Source organism: Tinamus guttatus, unplaced genomic scaffold (assembly GCF_059628265.1).
Source record: "Tinamus guttatus ecotype Peru unplaced genomic scaffold, ASM5962826v1 Tinamus_guttatus_pri_ptg001075l, whole genome shotgun sequence".
Classification (NCBI taxonomy): Eukaryota; Metazoa; Chordata; class Aves; order Tinamiformes; family Tinamidae; genus Tinamus; species Tinamus guttatus.
This window is the reverse complement of record NW_028289609.1, coordinates 1-13,464: the sequence shown is the minus strand read 5'-3', so window position 1 is coordinate 13,464 and position 13,464 is coordinate 1. Positions and strand designations below refer to the sequence as shown.

The window sequence follows — 13,464 nt, the reverse complement described above, 5'->3', positions numbered from 1 at the left end:
TATGGGTCAGTTCTATGGGTCAGTTCTATGGGGCAGCGCTGTGGGGCGGTTCTATGGGGTGTTGCTATGGGGTGTCGCTATGGGGCAGCCCTATGGGGTGTCGCTATGGGGCAGCGCTGTGGGGCAGCCCTATGGGTCGGTTCTATGGGTCAGTTCTATGGGGTGTCGCTATGGGGCGGATCTATGGGGTGTCGCTATGGGCAGCGCTGTGGGGCAGTCCTATGGTCAGATTTATGGGGTGTTGCTATGGGTCAGTTCTATGGGGCAGCCCTATGGGGCGGATCTATGGGGCAGCCCTATGGGGTGTCGCTATGGGGCAGTTCTATGGGTCAGTTCTATGGGGCAGCCCTATGGGTCGGTTCTATGGGGTGTCGCTATGGGGCAGCGCTGTGGGGCGGCGCTCTGGGGTGTTGCTATGGGTCAGTTCTATGGGGCAGCGCTGTGGGTCGGATCTATGGGTCGTTGTATGGGGCAGCGCTGTGGGGCGGCGCTCACCCCTCTCCCCACAGGAGCCGCCGGAGGACGGAGCCGCGACCCCCTCCCCCCGGCCTGGCGGTAGGTGCGGGGCGGGGGCGGCGCCTGGGGCAGCCCCACCCACCCCCTCCCCCAGCCCCTCCCCCCCGCGGCGTCGGGAGCCCCGCCCACCCCCTGTGTTGGCCACGCCCCCCCGCGCGTTGACCCCGCCCCCTCTTTTCCTGTGCGTTGATTTTTTTTCCACATAAAGACAAAAAAAAACCCAAAAACGGAGCCCCCGGTGACGTCAGAGAGGGTGGGGGGGGTCGGGAGAGGGGCGGGGCTTGAGGGGAGGGAGGGGGGGAGCGGGAGGGGGTGGAGGGAGGGGCGGGGCTTGCGCGGGTGGGCGGGGCCAGGGCACAACCCCCCACCCCATGGGACCCCATTGGGACCCACGTGACCCCCCCCATGGGAACCACGTGATCCCTCCCCCCCCATTGGGACCCACGTGACCCCGCCCCCTTATGGGATCCGCCCCCCCGGGACCCACGTGACTCCTCCCCCCACGAGGCCCCGCCCCTCGGGATCCCATTGGGACCCACGTGACCCCCCCCATGGGACCCGCCCCCTCCCCGGGACCCCATTGGGACCCACGTGACCCCGCCCCCCATTGGGACCCACGTGACCCCTCCCCCTATTGGGACCCACGTGACCCCGCCCCCTCATGGGACCCGCCCCCCCACGTGACCCCGCCCCCCGGGGACCCCATTGGGACCCACGTGACCCCTCCCCCCATTGGGACTCACGTGGCCCCGCCCCCCCCACGTGGCCCCGCCCCCCGGGACCCCATTGGGACCCGCCCCCCACGTGACCCCGCCCCCTCCTCCAGCCCCCCCACGTGGGTCCGGCCGCCGCCCCCTCCCCCCCCCGGACACCTGGGCCCGGCAGGTAGGAGGGGGGGAGGGGCGGGGGGGGCGGGGGGGGCGGGGCAAAAACACGGTAAAAACACGGGAAATGGGCAAAAACACTGAAAACACCCCAAAAACACGGCAAGGACACGCTAAGGACACCCCAAAAACACTGAAAACACCCCAAAAACACGCCAAGGACACGCTAAGAACACGGGGGACACCAAAAACACTAAAAACGTGTTAAGAACACAGGGAACGTGCAGAAAACACCAAGAACACCCCAAAAACACCAAGAACAGCCCCAAAACACGCTAAGAACACCCCAAAAACATGCTGAGAACACATTAAGAACACGCTAAGGACACATTAAGGACACATAGATGTGTTAAGAACACACAGAATGTGCAAAAACACTGAAAACACCCCAAAAACAGACAGGACACGCTAAGAACATGCAAAGTGGATGCTAAATACCCCCTGAACATGCAAATACCCGCTAAAACACACCGAGGGCGTGCTGGGCGCATGCTAATGACATGCAAAGTGCATGCTAATGGCATGGAAAGCACATGCTAATGACATGTAAAGCACATGCTAATGATATGCAAAAGCACATGCTAATGACATGTAAAGCACATGTTAATGATATGTAAAGCACATGCTAATGACACGCTAAGCACAGACCAGTAATATTAAACACACACTAGTAACACGCTAAGTATTTGCATGCAACAATATGCTAATAATGCACTGAATATGCAAATAACATGCTAAGCACATGCTAATCACACAGTTACGACCACGCGAAGGAGCCGCCCAAATAAACCCGGATCCGGGGACGTTTTGGGGCCAAAACCGGGAGTTTATTGTGTGGGGGCGGGGCGGGGGGCGTGGCCGGCGCGGGGGGCGTGGCCGGGGGCGGGGTCAGGGGGCGGGGGCGTCGCTGGCCCCGCCCGCCGCGTCCTGGGGCTTCATGACGTCCGGGAGCTCCGGGGGGCTGGAGAAGGGGTCGATCCGGAGGGCCTCGAACGCGGCGTCTGCCCCAAAAACGGGCGATTTCCACCCAAAATCCGCGCCCGGCGCCCCCGGAAACCCCCCCGGCGGCCAAAGAACCGCCCCGAACGGCCCAAAAACGGCCGAAATGCACCCAAAAATGCAGCCCCGGAACCGCCCCGGGAGGGGGGGGGGAACCACCGCAAATGGACCCAAAACACCCGAATTCCACCCAAAATTCAGCCCCGGGACCCCTGGAAACCCCCTGGGGAGAAAGAGCCACCGCAAATGGACCAAAAATGGGCAAAATCACCCCAAAAATCCAATCCCCCCCCCCCCCCGGGAGGAAATAAAACCCACCTCAAATGGCCCCAAAACACCCAAATTCACCCCAAAATCCAGCCCCGGGGGGGGGGAGGGCCTCGTCTGCACCCAAAATCACCCAAATTGACCCCAAACTGAAGCTGCGTTTCCACCCTCCCAAATTGCCCCAAAACGACCCCTGTCCCTCTGGTTTGACCCAAAATAGCCCCAATTTGCCCCAAAATCCACGCGGGGGAGGGGGGAGGGACTCAAGATTTCATCTCTGCCCACCTGGGAGACCCAAATTGCCCTGAAATGGCCCCAAAAAATCCAGCCCCTCCCACAGGCCTCGGGAGGCCCCAAAACTGCCCAAATCGGCCCCAAATAAACCTGGTTCCGGTGACAAAAACCTGCAGTTTGGAGGGGGGGGGTTGGGGCAAAAAGGGGGAGGGGGGGGCGGGGCCTGATGTGGGGCAGGATCCGCCCCCTGCGCTATGGGGCAGGTCGAACCGGGCGCTATGGGGCAGCCCCCCACCACGCTATGGGGCAGGATCTCCCCCCCCCAACCCCCCTGCTATGGGGCAGGATCCTTCCCTCTCCCGCACTATGGGGCAGCCCCCGCCCCACAACCCCCGCTATGGGGCAGGTTCCTCCCCGCTATGGGGCAGGATCTCCCCCCACCCCTCGCTATGGGGCAGGACCCCCCCCATCCCCCCCGCTATGGGGCAGCCCCCCCCCCGCTATGGGTCAGGCTGCACCGGGCGCTATGGGGCAGCCCCCCCCCGCTATGGGGCAGGACCCCCCTCGCTATGGGGCAGCCCCCCATCCCCCCCGCTATGGGTCGGGCCGCACCGGGCGCGCGCAGGGCCAGCCCCACGGTGGGCTCTATGGGGCAGACCCCCCCCACACCCCCCGCTATGGGGCAGCCCCCTCCCCGCTATGGGGCAGCCCCCCCCCCCCGCTATGGGGCAGGACCCCCCGCTATGGGGCAGGGCCGCACCGGGCGCGCGCAGGGCCAGCCCCACGGTGGCCGGCGCTTGCGGTCGGGCCGTTTGGCTGGTGAAGCCGCAATCGCCCAAAGTCCTGGAGTCGTCCAGGAGCTGCTCGTCCTGGGGGAGGGGTCAGACCCATGGGGACCCACAGGGACCCATAGGGACCCATAGAGACCCATAGGGACCCATAGGGACCCATAGAGACCCATAGGGACCCATAGAGACCCATAGGGACCCCCATAGAGACCCATAGAGACCATAGAGACCATAGAGACCCATAGGGACCCATAGGGACCCATAGGGACCCATAGAGACCCCCACAGGGACCCATAGAGACCATAGGGACCCATAGGGACCCATAGGGACCCATAGGGACCCCCATAGGGACCCATAGGGACCCATAGGGACCCATAGGGACCCATAGAGACCCCCACAGGGACCCATAGAGACCCATAGAGACCATAGGGACCCATAGGGACCCCCATAGAGACCCATAGAGACCCATAGAGACCCTCATAGGGACCCATAGAGACCCATAGGGACCCATAGGGACCCCCATAGAGACCCATAGAGACCCATAGAGACCCTCATAGGGACCCATAGAAACCCCCATAGAGACCCATAGAAACCCATAGAGACCCATAGGGACCCCCATAGAGACCCATAGAGACCCATAGGGACCATAGAGACCCATAGAGACCCATAGGGACCCATAGGGACCCATAGGGACCCTCATAGGGACCCATAGAAACCCCCATAGAGACCCATAGGGACCCATAGAGACCCATAGGGACCCATAGGGACCCACAGCGACTCATAGAGACCCCCATAGAGACCCATAGGGACCCATAGGGACCCCCATAGAGACCCATAGAGACCCTCATAGGGACCCATAGAGACCCCCATAGAGACCCATAGAGACCCATAGGGACCCATAGAGACCCATAGGGACCCCCATAGAGACCCATAGAGACCCACAGCGACCCATAGAACCCCCCCAGCCCCACAGAACCCCCAGCCCCATAGACCCCCCCAGCCCCACACAACCCCCCAGCCCCATAGAACCCCCCCGCCCCATAGAACCCCCCCAGCCCCACACCGCCCCACACCGCCCCACATCTCCCCACATCTCCCCACACCGCCCCACATCCCCCCCCATCTCCCCACATCTCCCCACATCCCCCCACACCTTGTAGAGCCGCTGCTCCTCGGGCGGCCGCTTGAGGATCCCCTCGACGACCCTCTTGAGCTCCAGGACGGTGCTGGACTCCTTGGCGTCCGTGAAGATGGTCGTCTTGTGGCGCCGGATCATGAGGAACACGTCCTGTGGGGCGGAGGGGGCGCTATGGGGCGGAGGGGGCGCTATGGGGCGGGGGAGCCGCTGTGGGGCAGGGGACACCCTATGGGGCGGTGGGGCGCTATGGGGCAGCTGGACTCCTTGGCGTCCGTGAAGATGGTCGTCTTGTGGCGCCGGATCATGAGGAACACGTCCTGTGGGGCGGGAACTCGCTATGGGGCGGAGGGAGCGCTATGGGGCGGGGGAGCCGCTGTGGGGCTGGGGAGCCGCTATGGGGCTGGGAACCTCCTGTGGGGCGGAGGGGGCGCTATGGGGCAGGGGACACGTCCTGTGGGGCAGGGGAGCCGCTGTGGGGCGGGAACTCGCTATGGGGCTGAGAACCTCCTGTGGGGCGGAGGGGGCGCTATGGGGCGAGGGAGCTGCTATGGGGCTGGGGACATGTCCTGTGGGGCGGGAACTCACTATGGGGCTGGGGAGCCGCTATGGGGCAGCGGGGGAGCCGTTGTGGGGCTGGGGACACGTCCTGTGGGGCGGAGGGGGCGCTATGGGGCAGGGGGAGCCGCTATGGGGCGGAGGGGGCGCTATGGGGCGGGGGACACGTCCTGTGGGGCGGAGGGGGCGCTATGGGGCGGAGGGGGCGCTATGGGGCAGGGGGAGCCGCTATGGGGCTGGGAACCCCCTATGGGGCAGGGGAGCCGCTATGGGGCAGCAGGACCCACTATGGGGCTGGGAACTCGCTATGGGGCAGGGAACCTCCTGTGGGGCGGGAACTCGCTATGGGGCGGGGGAGCCGCTATGGGGCAGCGGGACCCGCTGTGGGGCTGGGGACACGTCCTGTGGGGCGGGAACTCGCTATGGGGCTGGGGAGCCGCTATGGGGCAGGGGACACGTCCTGTGGGGCAGGGAACCTCCTGTGGGGCTGGGAACTCGCTATGGGGCAAGGGAGCCGCTATGGGGCTGGGGAGCTGCTATGGGGCAGCGGGGGAGCCGCTGTGGGGCTGGGAACCTCCTGTGGGGCGGAGGGGGCGCTATGGGGCGGGGGAGCCGCTATGGGGCAGCAGGACCTGCTATGGGGCTGGGAACCCCCTATGGGGCGGGGGAGCCGCTATGGGGCAGGGGACACGTCCTGTGGGGCGGAGGGGGCGCTATGGGGCGGGGAACTCGCTATGGGGCAGGGAACCTCCTGTGGGGCAGCAGGACCCGCTGGGGGGGGCAGCAGGGCCCCCTATGGGGCAGCAGGGCCTCTATGGGGCTGGGACCCCCCTATGGGGCTGGGAACTTCCTATGGGGCAACAGGGCCCCTATGGGGCCGGGAACCTCTATGGGGCAGCGGGACCCCATGGGGCTGGGACCCCCCTATGGGGCGTGGCCTGGGCGGGGGGCGGGGCCTGGGCGGGGGCGGGGCCCGTCCCGGGGCGGGGGGCGGGGTCAAAGGCTCCGCTCCGCGCGGCCCCCCCCTCCCAAACGGCTCCCGCGGGGGGGGGGGAGCTACGGAAGCCGCAGGGGGGGGGGCGCGGAGCGGGGCGGGGGGGGCTACGGAAGCCGCGAGGGGCCGCGCGGGGGGGGGGGGGGACTCGCCATGGCCGCCGCGTCCGCTCCGGCCGCCGCGCCCGCCGCGCTCCCAGCGTCCCCCGCGCGGCCGGAAGGGGCGGGGCGCGGCCCCCGCGCAGGCGCCGCCGCCGCCATCTTGGGGAGGACCCCGCGCCGCCATCTTGGGGAGGTCGCGGCGCGTAACCGCCCCCCCCGCGGAGGCTCCGCCCCTCGCGCCGCCGTTGGCCCCGCCCCCTGTTGCCCCCGCCGCGTCACGTGCCCGGTCGCTCCGCCCCCCCCCAAGGGGGTTCCCCGACCCCGCCCCTTTCCCCCACGTGGCCCCGCCCCCTTGTTGAGGGGGGCGGGGCCGCGTGGGCGGCGGGTGGGGGAGGGGCGGCGCGTCCGGGCGTGGCCCCCCCCCCCGCGTGGGCGGGGGAACCCGTCGGACCGGCCCGGTGGCCCCGCCCCCCCCCCCGGCCCATTTAAAGGGGCCGCGACCGGGAGGTCCCGTCGGCACCGGGAGCGGGGGGGGCGGGGGTGTCATGGCCGCCCCCTTCCTCCTCCTCCTCCTCCTCCTGGGGGGGGCCCGAGGCTGCGACGGCGACGGCGACAACGGGGGGGGCCGGGACGGCGGTACCGGCGGGGGGGGGGAGGGGGAGGGGCCTCTTTGGGGGGGTGGGGGGAGTGGGGGCGGGGCCTCTTTTTGGGGGGGGGGTCGGACGCCGGGGCCCCTTTTGGGAGGGGGGGGGATGGGGAGGGGGCGGGGCCCGCCGGGAGTCACGGGGTCACGTGGGCGGGGGGGGGTCGGACGCCGGGGCCCCGTGGGGGGATTGGGGGGGCGGGGCCTCTTTTGGGGGAGGGGGGCTGGGGGGCGGGGCCTCACGGGGGTCCCGGGTCCCCAACAGGGGGCGACGACGACGACGAGAGGAGGAAGATCGAGATGAGTGAGAGCCGGGACAACGTCCCAATGTCCCCAATGTCCCCAATGGCCCCAATGGCCCCAATGGCCCCTGGTGTCCCCTGGTGTCCCCAACGTGTCCCCATGTCCCCAATGTCCCCTGGTGGCCCCGGGTGTCCCCATGACCCCCTGCGTCCCCATGTGTCCCCAGGTGTCCCCAATGTCCCCTGGTGTCCCCATGAGCCCCCATGTCCCTCCATGTCCCCAATGTCCCCCCATGTCTCCCCCATATGTCCCCATACGCCCCCATTGTCCCCATTATCCCCCTTGTCTCCATTATCCCCCATGTCCCCCCTGGCCCACCCTGTCCCCTATGTCCTCCATTGTGCCCGTTGTCCCCATATTCCCCCATTGTCCCCAGTGTCCCCATAGCCCCATTGTCACCATTGCCCCCGTTGTCCCCAATGTCCCCATTGTCCCCCATTGTCCCCATGTCCCCATTGTCCCCATTGTCCCCATGTCCCCATTGTCCCCATTGTCCCCATGTCCCCCATTGTCCCCATTGTCCCCATTGTCCCCCCTCTCCCCCCAGGCTGCGGTCGCCCCGCCCGGACCGGCCGGACCCGGAACGTCGGGGGGGAGGACGCGGGGGAGGGGGAGTGGCCGTGGCAGGGGAGCCTGCGGCGGGGGGGGCGCCACGTGTGCGGGGCCGCCCTGGTGGGGACACGGTGGGTGGTGACAGCGGCGCACTGCTTTGAAGGGTGAGTGACACCTACAATGTCACCTGGTGTCCCCATGTCCCTATGGTGTCCCCGTGGTGTCCTCGTGTCCCTATGGTGTCCTTGTGTCCCTATGGGGTCACCCAATGTCCCTATGGTGTCCCTATGGTGTCCTCGTGTCCCTATGGTGTCCCCTGGTGTCCCCACGTGTGCGGGGCCGCCCTGGTGGGGACACGGTGGGTGGTGACAGCGGCGCACTGCTTCCAAGGGTGAGTGACACCTACAATGTCACCTGGTGTCCCTATGGTGTCCTTGTGTCCCCATGGTGTCCCTATGGTGTCCCTATGGTGTCCCTATGGTGTCCTTATGGGGTCCCCGTGGTGTCCCTATGGTGTCCCCTGGTGTCCCCACGTGTGCGGGGCCGCCCTGGTGGGGACACGGTGGGTCGTCACCGCCGCGCACTGCTTTGAGGGGTGAGTGACATCCCATAATATCCCTATGGGGTCACCCAATGTCCCTATGGGGTCATCCAATATCCCTATGGTGTCCCCATGGTGTCCCCATGGTGTCCTCGTGTCCCTATGGTGTCCCCTGGTGTCCCCACGTGTGCGGGGCCGCCCTGGTGGGGACGTCGTGGGTTGTCACCGCCGCGCACTGCTTTGAAGGGTGAGTGACACCTACAATGTCACCTGGTGTCATACAATGTCCCTATGGTGTCCCTATGGTGTCCCTATGGTGTCCCTGTGTCCCTATGGGGTCATTCAATATCCCTATGGTGTCCCCTGGTGTCCCCACGTGTGCGGGGCCGCCCTGGTGGGGACACAATGAGTGGTGACAGCGGCGCACTGCTTCCAGGGGTGAGTGACAGCCAATGACACCCAATGACACCCTATGACACCCAATGGTGTCCCCATGGTGTCCTCGTGTCCCTATGGGGTCATCCAATGTCCCCATGGTGTCCCCTGGTGTCCCCTGGTGTCCCCACGTGTGCGGGGCCGCCCTGGTGGGGACGTCGTGGGTGGTGACAGCGGCGCACTGCTTCCAGGGGTGAGTGACATCCAATGATACCCAGTGACACCCCATGGTGTTCCTATGGTGTCCCTATGGTGTCCCCATGGTGTCCTCGTGTCCCTATGGGGTCACCCAATGTCCCTATGGTGTCCCTATGGTGTCCCTATGGTGTCCCCGTGTCCCTATGGTGTCCTCGTGTCCCTATGGGGTCATCCAATGTCCCTATGGTGTCCCTACGGTGTCCCCTGGTGTCCCCACGTGTGCGGGGCCGCCCTGGTGGGGACACGATGGCTGGTGACAGCGGCGCACTGCTTTGAAGGGTGAGTGACATCCAATGATACCCAATGACACCCTATGGTGTCCTCATATCCCTATGGTGTCCCTATGGTGTCCCCGTGGTGTCCTCGTGTCCCTATGGGGTCACCCAATGTCCCTATGGTGTCCCTATGGTGTCCCTATGGTGTCCTCGTGTCCCCGTGGTGTCCTCGTGTCCCTATGGGGTCACCCAATGTCCCTATGGTGTCCCTATGGTGTCCTCGTGTCCCTATGGTGTCCCCTGGTGTCCCCACGTGTGCGGGGCCGCCCTGGTGGGGACGTCGTGGGTGGTGACAGCGGCGCACTGCTTTGAAGGGTGAGTGACAGCCCATAATGACACCCTATGGGGTCACCCAATGTCCCTATGGTGTCCCTATGGTGTCCCTGTGGTGTCCCCGTGTCCCTATGGGGTCATCCAATGTCCCCATGGTGTCCCTATGGTGTCCCCTGGTGTCCCCTGGTGTCCCCACGTGTGCGGGGCCGCCCTGGTGGGGACACGGTGGGTGGTGACAGCGGCGCACTGCTTTGAAGGGTGAGTGACACCTACAATGTCACCTGGTGTCCCCATGTCCCTATGGTGTCCTCATGGTGTCCTCGTGTCCCTATGGTGTCCTCGTGTCCCTATGGGGTCACCCAATGTCCCTATGGTGTCCCCATGGTGTCCTCATGTCCCTATGGTGTCCCTATGGTGTCCTCATGTCCCTATGGGGTCATCCAATGTCCCTATGGTGTCCCTATGGTGTCCCCGTGGTGTCCTCGTGTCCCTATGGTGTCCTTGTGTCCCTATGGGGTCACCCAATGTCCCTATGGTGTCCCCATGGTGTCCCCGTGTCCCTATGGTGTCCCCTGGTGTCCCCACGTGTGCGGGGCCGCCCTGGTGGGGACACGGTGGGTCGTCACCGCCGCGCACTGCTTCCAAGGGTGAGTGACACCTACAATGTCACCTGATGTCCCTATGGTGTCCTCGTGGTGTCCTCGTGTCCCTATGGGGTCATCCAATGTCCCTATGGTGTCCCTATGGTGTCCCCTGGTGTCCCCACGTGTGCGGGGCCGCCCTGGTGGGGACGTCGTGGGTCGTCACCGCCGCACACTGCTTTGAGGGGTAAGTGACATCCAATGACACCCAATGACACCCATGGTTTCCCTATGGTGTCCTCGTGTCCCTATGGGGTCACCTAATGTCCCCATGGTGTCCCCATGGTGTCTTTGTATCCCTATGGTGTCCCTATGGTGTCCCTGTGTCCCTATGGGGTCACCCAATGTCCCTATGGTGTCCCCGTGTTCCTATGGTGTCCTCGTGTCCCTATGGGGTCATCCAATTGTCCCTATGGTGTCCCTATGGTGTCCCCTGGTGTCCCCACGTGTGCGGGGCCGCCCTGGTGGGGACACGGTGGGTGGTGACAGCGGCGCACTGCTTCCAAGGGTGAGTGACATCCCAGAATGTCACCATGGTGTCCCTATGGTGTCCCTGTGTCCCTATGGAGTCATCCAATGTCCCTATGGTGTCCCTGTGTCCCTATGGGGTCACCCAGTGTCACACAATGTCCCCGTGGTGTCCCCGTGGTGTCCTCGTGGTGTCCCCATGTCCCCTGGTGTCCCCATGTCCCCACCATGTCCTCTCCGGCCTCCCCCCGTCCCCTATGGCCTCCCCCCGTCCCCCTATGGCCTCCTCTTCTCCCCTTGTCCCCTATGGCCTCCTCTTCTCCCCTTGTCCCCTATGGCCTCCTCTCATTCCCTGTGGCCTCCCCTTGTCCCCTATGGCCTCCTCTTCTCCTCTCGTCCCCTATGGCCTCCCCTTGTCCCCTATGGCCTCCTCTTCTCCCCCCATCCCCTATGGCCTCCCCTTCACTTCCCCTCGTCCCCCTTGGCCTCCCCTCGTCCCCTATGGCCTCCCCTATGGCCTCCTCTTGTCCCCTCATCCCCTATGGCCTCCTCTTGTCCCCTATGGCCTCCCCCCCATCCCCTATGGCCTCCCCCCATCCCCTATGGCCTCCTCTTCTCCCCTTGTCCCCCCCTCGTCCCCTATGGCCTCCCCTATGGCCTCCCCTTGTCCCCTATGGCCTCCCCTTGTCCCCCTTGGCCTCCTCTCGTCCCCTATGGCCTCCCCTTGTCCCCTATGGCCTCCTCTTCTCCTCTCATCCCCTATGGCCTCCCCTTGTCCCCTATGGCCTCCCCTATGGCCTCCTCTTCTCCTCTTGTCCCCTATGGCCTCCTCTCGTCCCCTATGGCCTCCCCTATCCCCTATGGCCTCCTCTTCTCCCCTGGTCCCCTCTGGCCTCCCGACGCGGCCTCCTCCCCCCGCAGGAGCCGGGACCCCCGGGACTACTCGGTGCTGTTGGGGGCGCGGGAGCTGGCGGGGCCGCCCGGGGTGGGCGTGGCCGTGGCCCTGGGCCGCCTCCTGCCCCACCCGGCCTACGCGGGGGAGGCCACGAGCGGCGACATCGCCCTGGCGCGGGCCCGGCCCGTGGCCTTCTCGGCCTCCGTGCTGCCCGTCTGCCTCCCCGGCGCCGGCCTCCGCTTCGCGCCCGGCACCCGCTGCGTGGCCACCGGCTGGGGGGACATCAAGGAAGGAGGTGGGTGACGGGGGGGGCAACCGCGGTCAATGGGGGTCAACGGGGGTCAACCGTGGTCAATGGGGGTCAACCGTGGTCAATGGGGGTCAACCGTGGTCAATGGGGGTCAACCATGGTCAATGGGGGTCAACCGTGGTCAATGGGGGTCAACGGGGGCCAATGGGACCCAATGGGGGTCAACCGTGGTCAATGGGGGTCAAGCGTGGTCAATGGGACGCAATGGGGGTCAACGGGGGCCAATGGGGGGTCAACGGTGGTCCAAGGGGAGGCAACAGTGGTCAATGGGGGTCAACGGTGGTCAAGGGAACTCAACGGTGGTCAAGGGGACCCAATGACGGCCAATGGGGGTCAACGGTGGCTGATGGGGGTCAACGGTGGCCGATAGGGTCAACAGCGGCCAATGGGGGTCAACGGTGGCCAAGGGGACCCAATGGGGGGCAATGGTGGTCAATGGGGGGCAACGGTGGTCAATGGGGGTCAACGGTGGTCAAGGGGACCCAATGGTGGCCAATGGGGGTCAACGGTGGTCAAGGGAACTCAACGGTGGCCAATGGGGGTCAACGGTAGCCAAGGGGACTCAATGGTGGTCAATGGTGGCCAATGGGGGTCAGCGGTGCCCAACGGGGGTCGATAGTGCCCAACGGGGATCAGTGGTGGCCAATGGAGTTCAATGGTGCCCAAGAGGACCCAACAGTGGCCGAGGAGGGTCAATGGTGCCCAAGGGGACACAACGGTGGCTAGTGGAGGTCAATGGTGGCCAAGGGGGGGGTCAGTGGTGGTCAAGGGGGGTCCATGGTGCCCAATGGAGGTCCATGGTGCCCGATGGGGGTCAATGGTGCCCAAGGGGACTCAACGGTGCCCAATGGGGGTCAGTGGTGGCCAAGGGAACCCAACGGTGCCCAAGGTGGGTCAGTGGTGGCCAATGGGGGTCAGTGGTGCCCTGGTGGGTTCAACGGTGGCCAATGGGGGGTCAGTGGTGCCCAATGGGGGTCAATGGTGCCCAATGGGGGTCAACGGTGCCCAAGAGGACTCAATGGTGCCCAATGGGACCCAATGGTGGCCAATGGGGGTCAGTGGTGGGCAAGGAGCACTCAATGGTGCCCAATGGGGGTCAGGGGTGCCCATGGGGGTCAATGGGAGTCAGTGGTGGCCAAGGCAGGTCAATGGTGCCCAATGGGACCCAACGGTGGCCAGTGGGGGGTCAGTGGTGCCCAATGGGGGCCAATGGTGCCCAAGGGGACCCAACGGTGGCCAAGGAGGGTCAATGGAGCCCAACGGAGGTCAATGGAGGCCAAGGGGGGTCAGTGGTGCCCAACGGGGGTCAATGGTGCCCAACGGTGCCCAATGGGACCCAACGGTGCCCAATGGGACCCAACGGTGCCCAATGGGGGTCAATGGTGCCCAATGGGACCCAACAGTGGCCAAGGGTGGTCAACGGTGCCCGATGGGACCCAACGGTGCCCAATGGG

The 13,464-nt window shown here is 65.7% G+C and overlaps 1 protein-coding gene across 1 annotated transcript; it reads right to left on the bottom strand.

Annotated features, from left to right (window-relative positions):
* Window positions 1-2,280: 2,280 nt before the first annotated feature.
* On the bottom strand, window positions 2,281-7,023 carry LOC148590844 (elongin-B-like). The gene is made up of 5 exons (XM_088538406.1): window positions 6,997-7,023; window positions 5,088-5,161; window positions 4,842-4,995; window positions 3,661-3,769; window positions 2,281-2,401 (listed from the first exon to the last, which is right to left on the bottom strand). The coding sequence occupies exons 1-5, from the start codon at window positions 7,021-7,023 to the stop codon at window positions 2,289-2,291; spliced, it is 477 nt and encodes a 158-aa protein (XP_088394532.1). The 3' UTR covers window positions 2,281-2,288.
* Window positions 7,024-13,464: the final 6,441 nt, after the last annotated feature.

Coding starts and splice junctions, on each gene's coding strand:
- LOC148590844 (XM_088538406.1), bottom strand. CDS start 7,023: ATGACACCCCCGCCCCCCCCGCTCCCG. Junction 5,162..6,996: donor CCCCGCCCCCCCCGCTCCCG/GTGCCGACGGGA, acceptor TCCGCCCCATAG/CGAGTTCCCGCCCCACAGGA. Junction 2,402..3,660: donor GCTGGCCCTGCGCGCGCCCG/GTGCGGCCCTGC, acceptor TTTTTGGGGCAG/ACGCCGCGTTCGAGGCCCTC.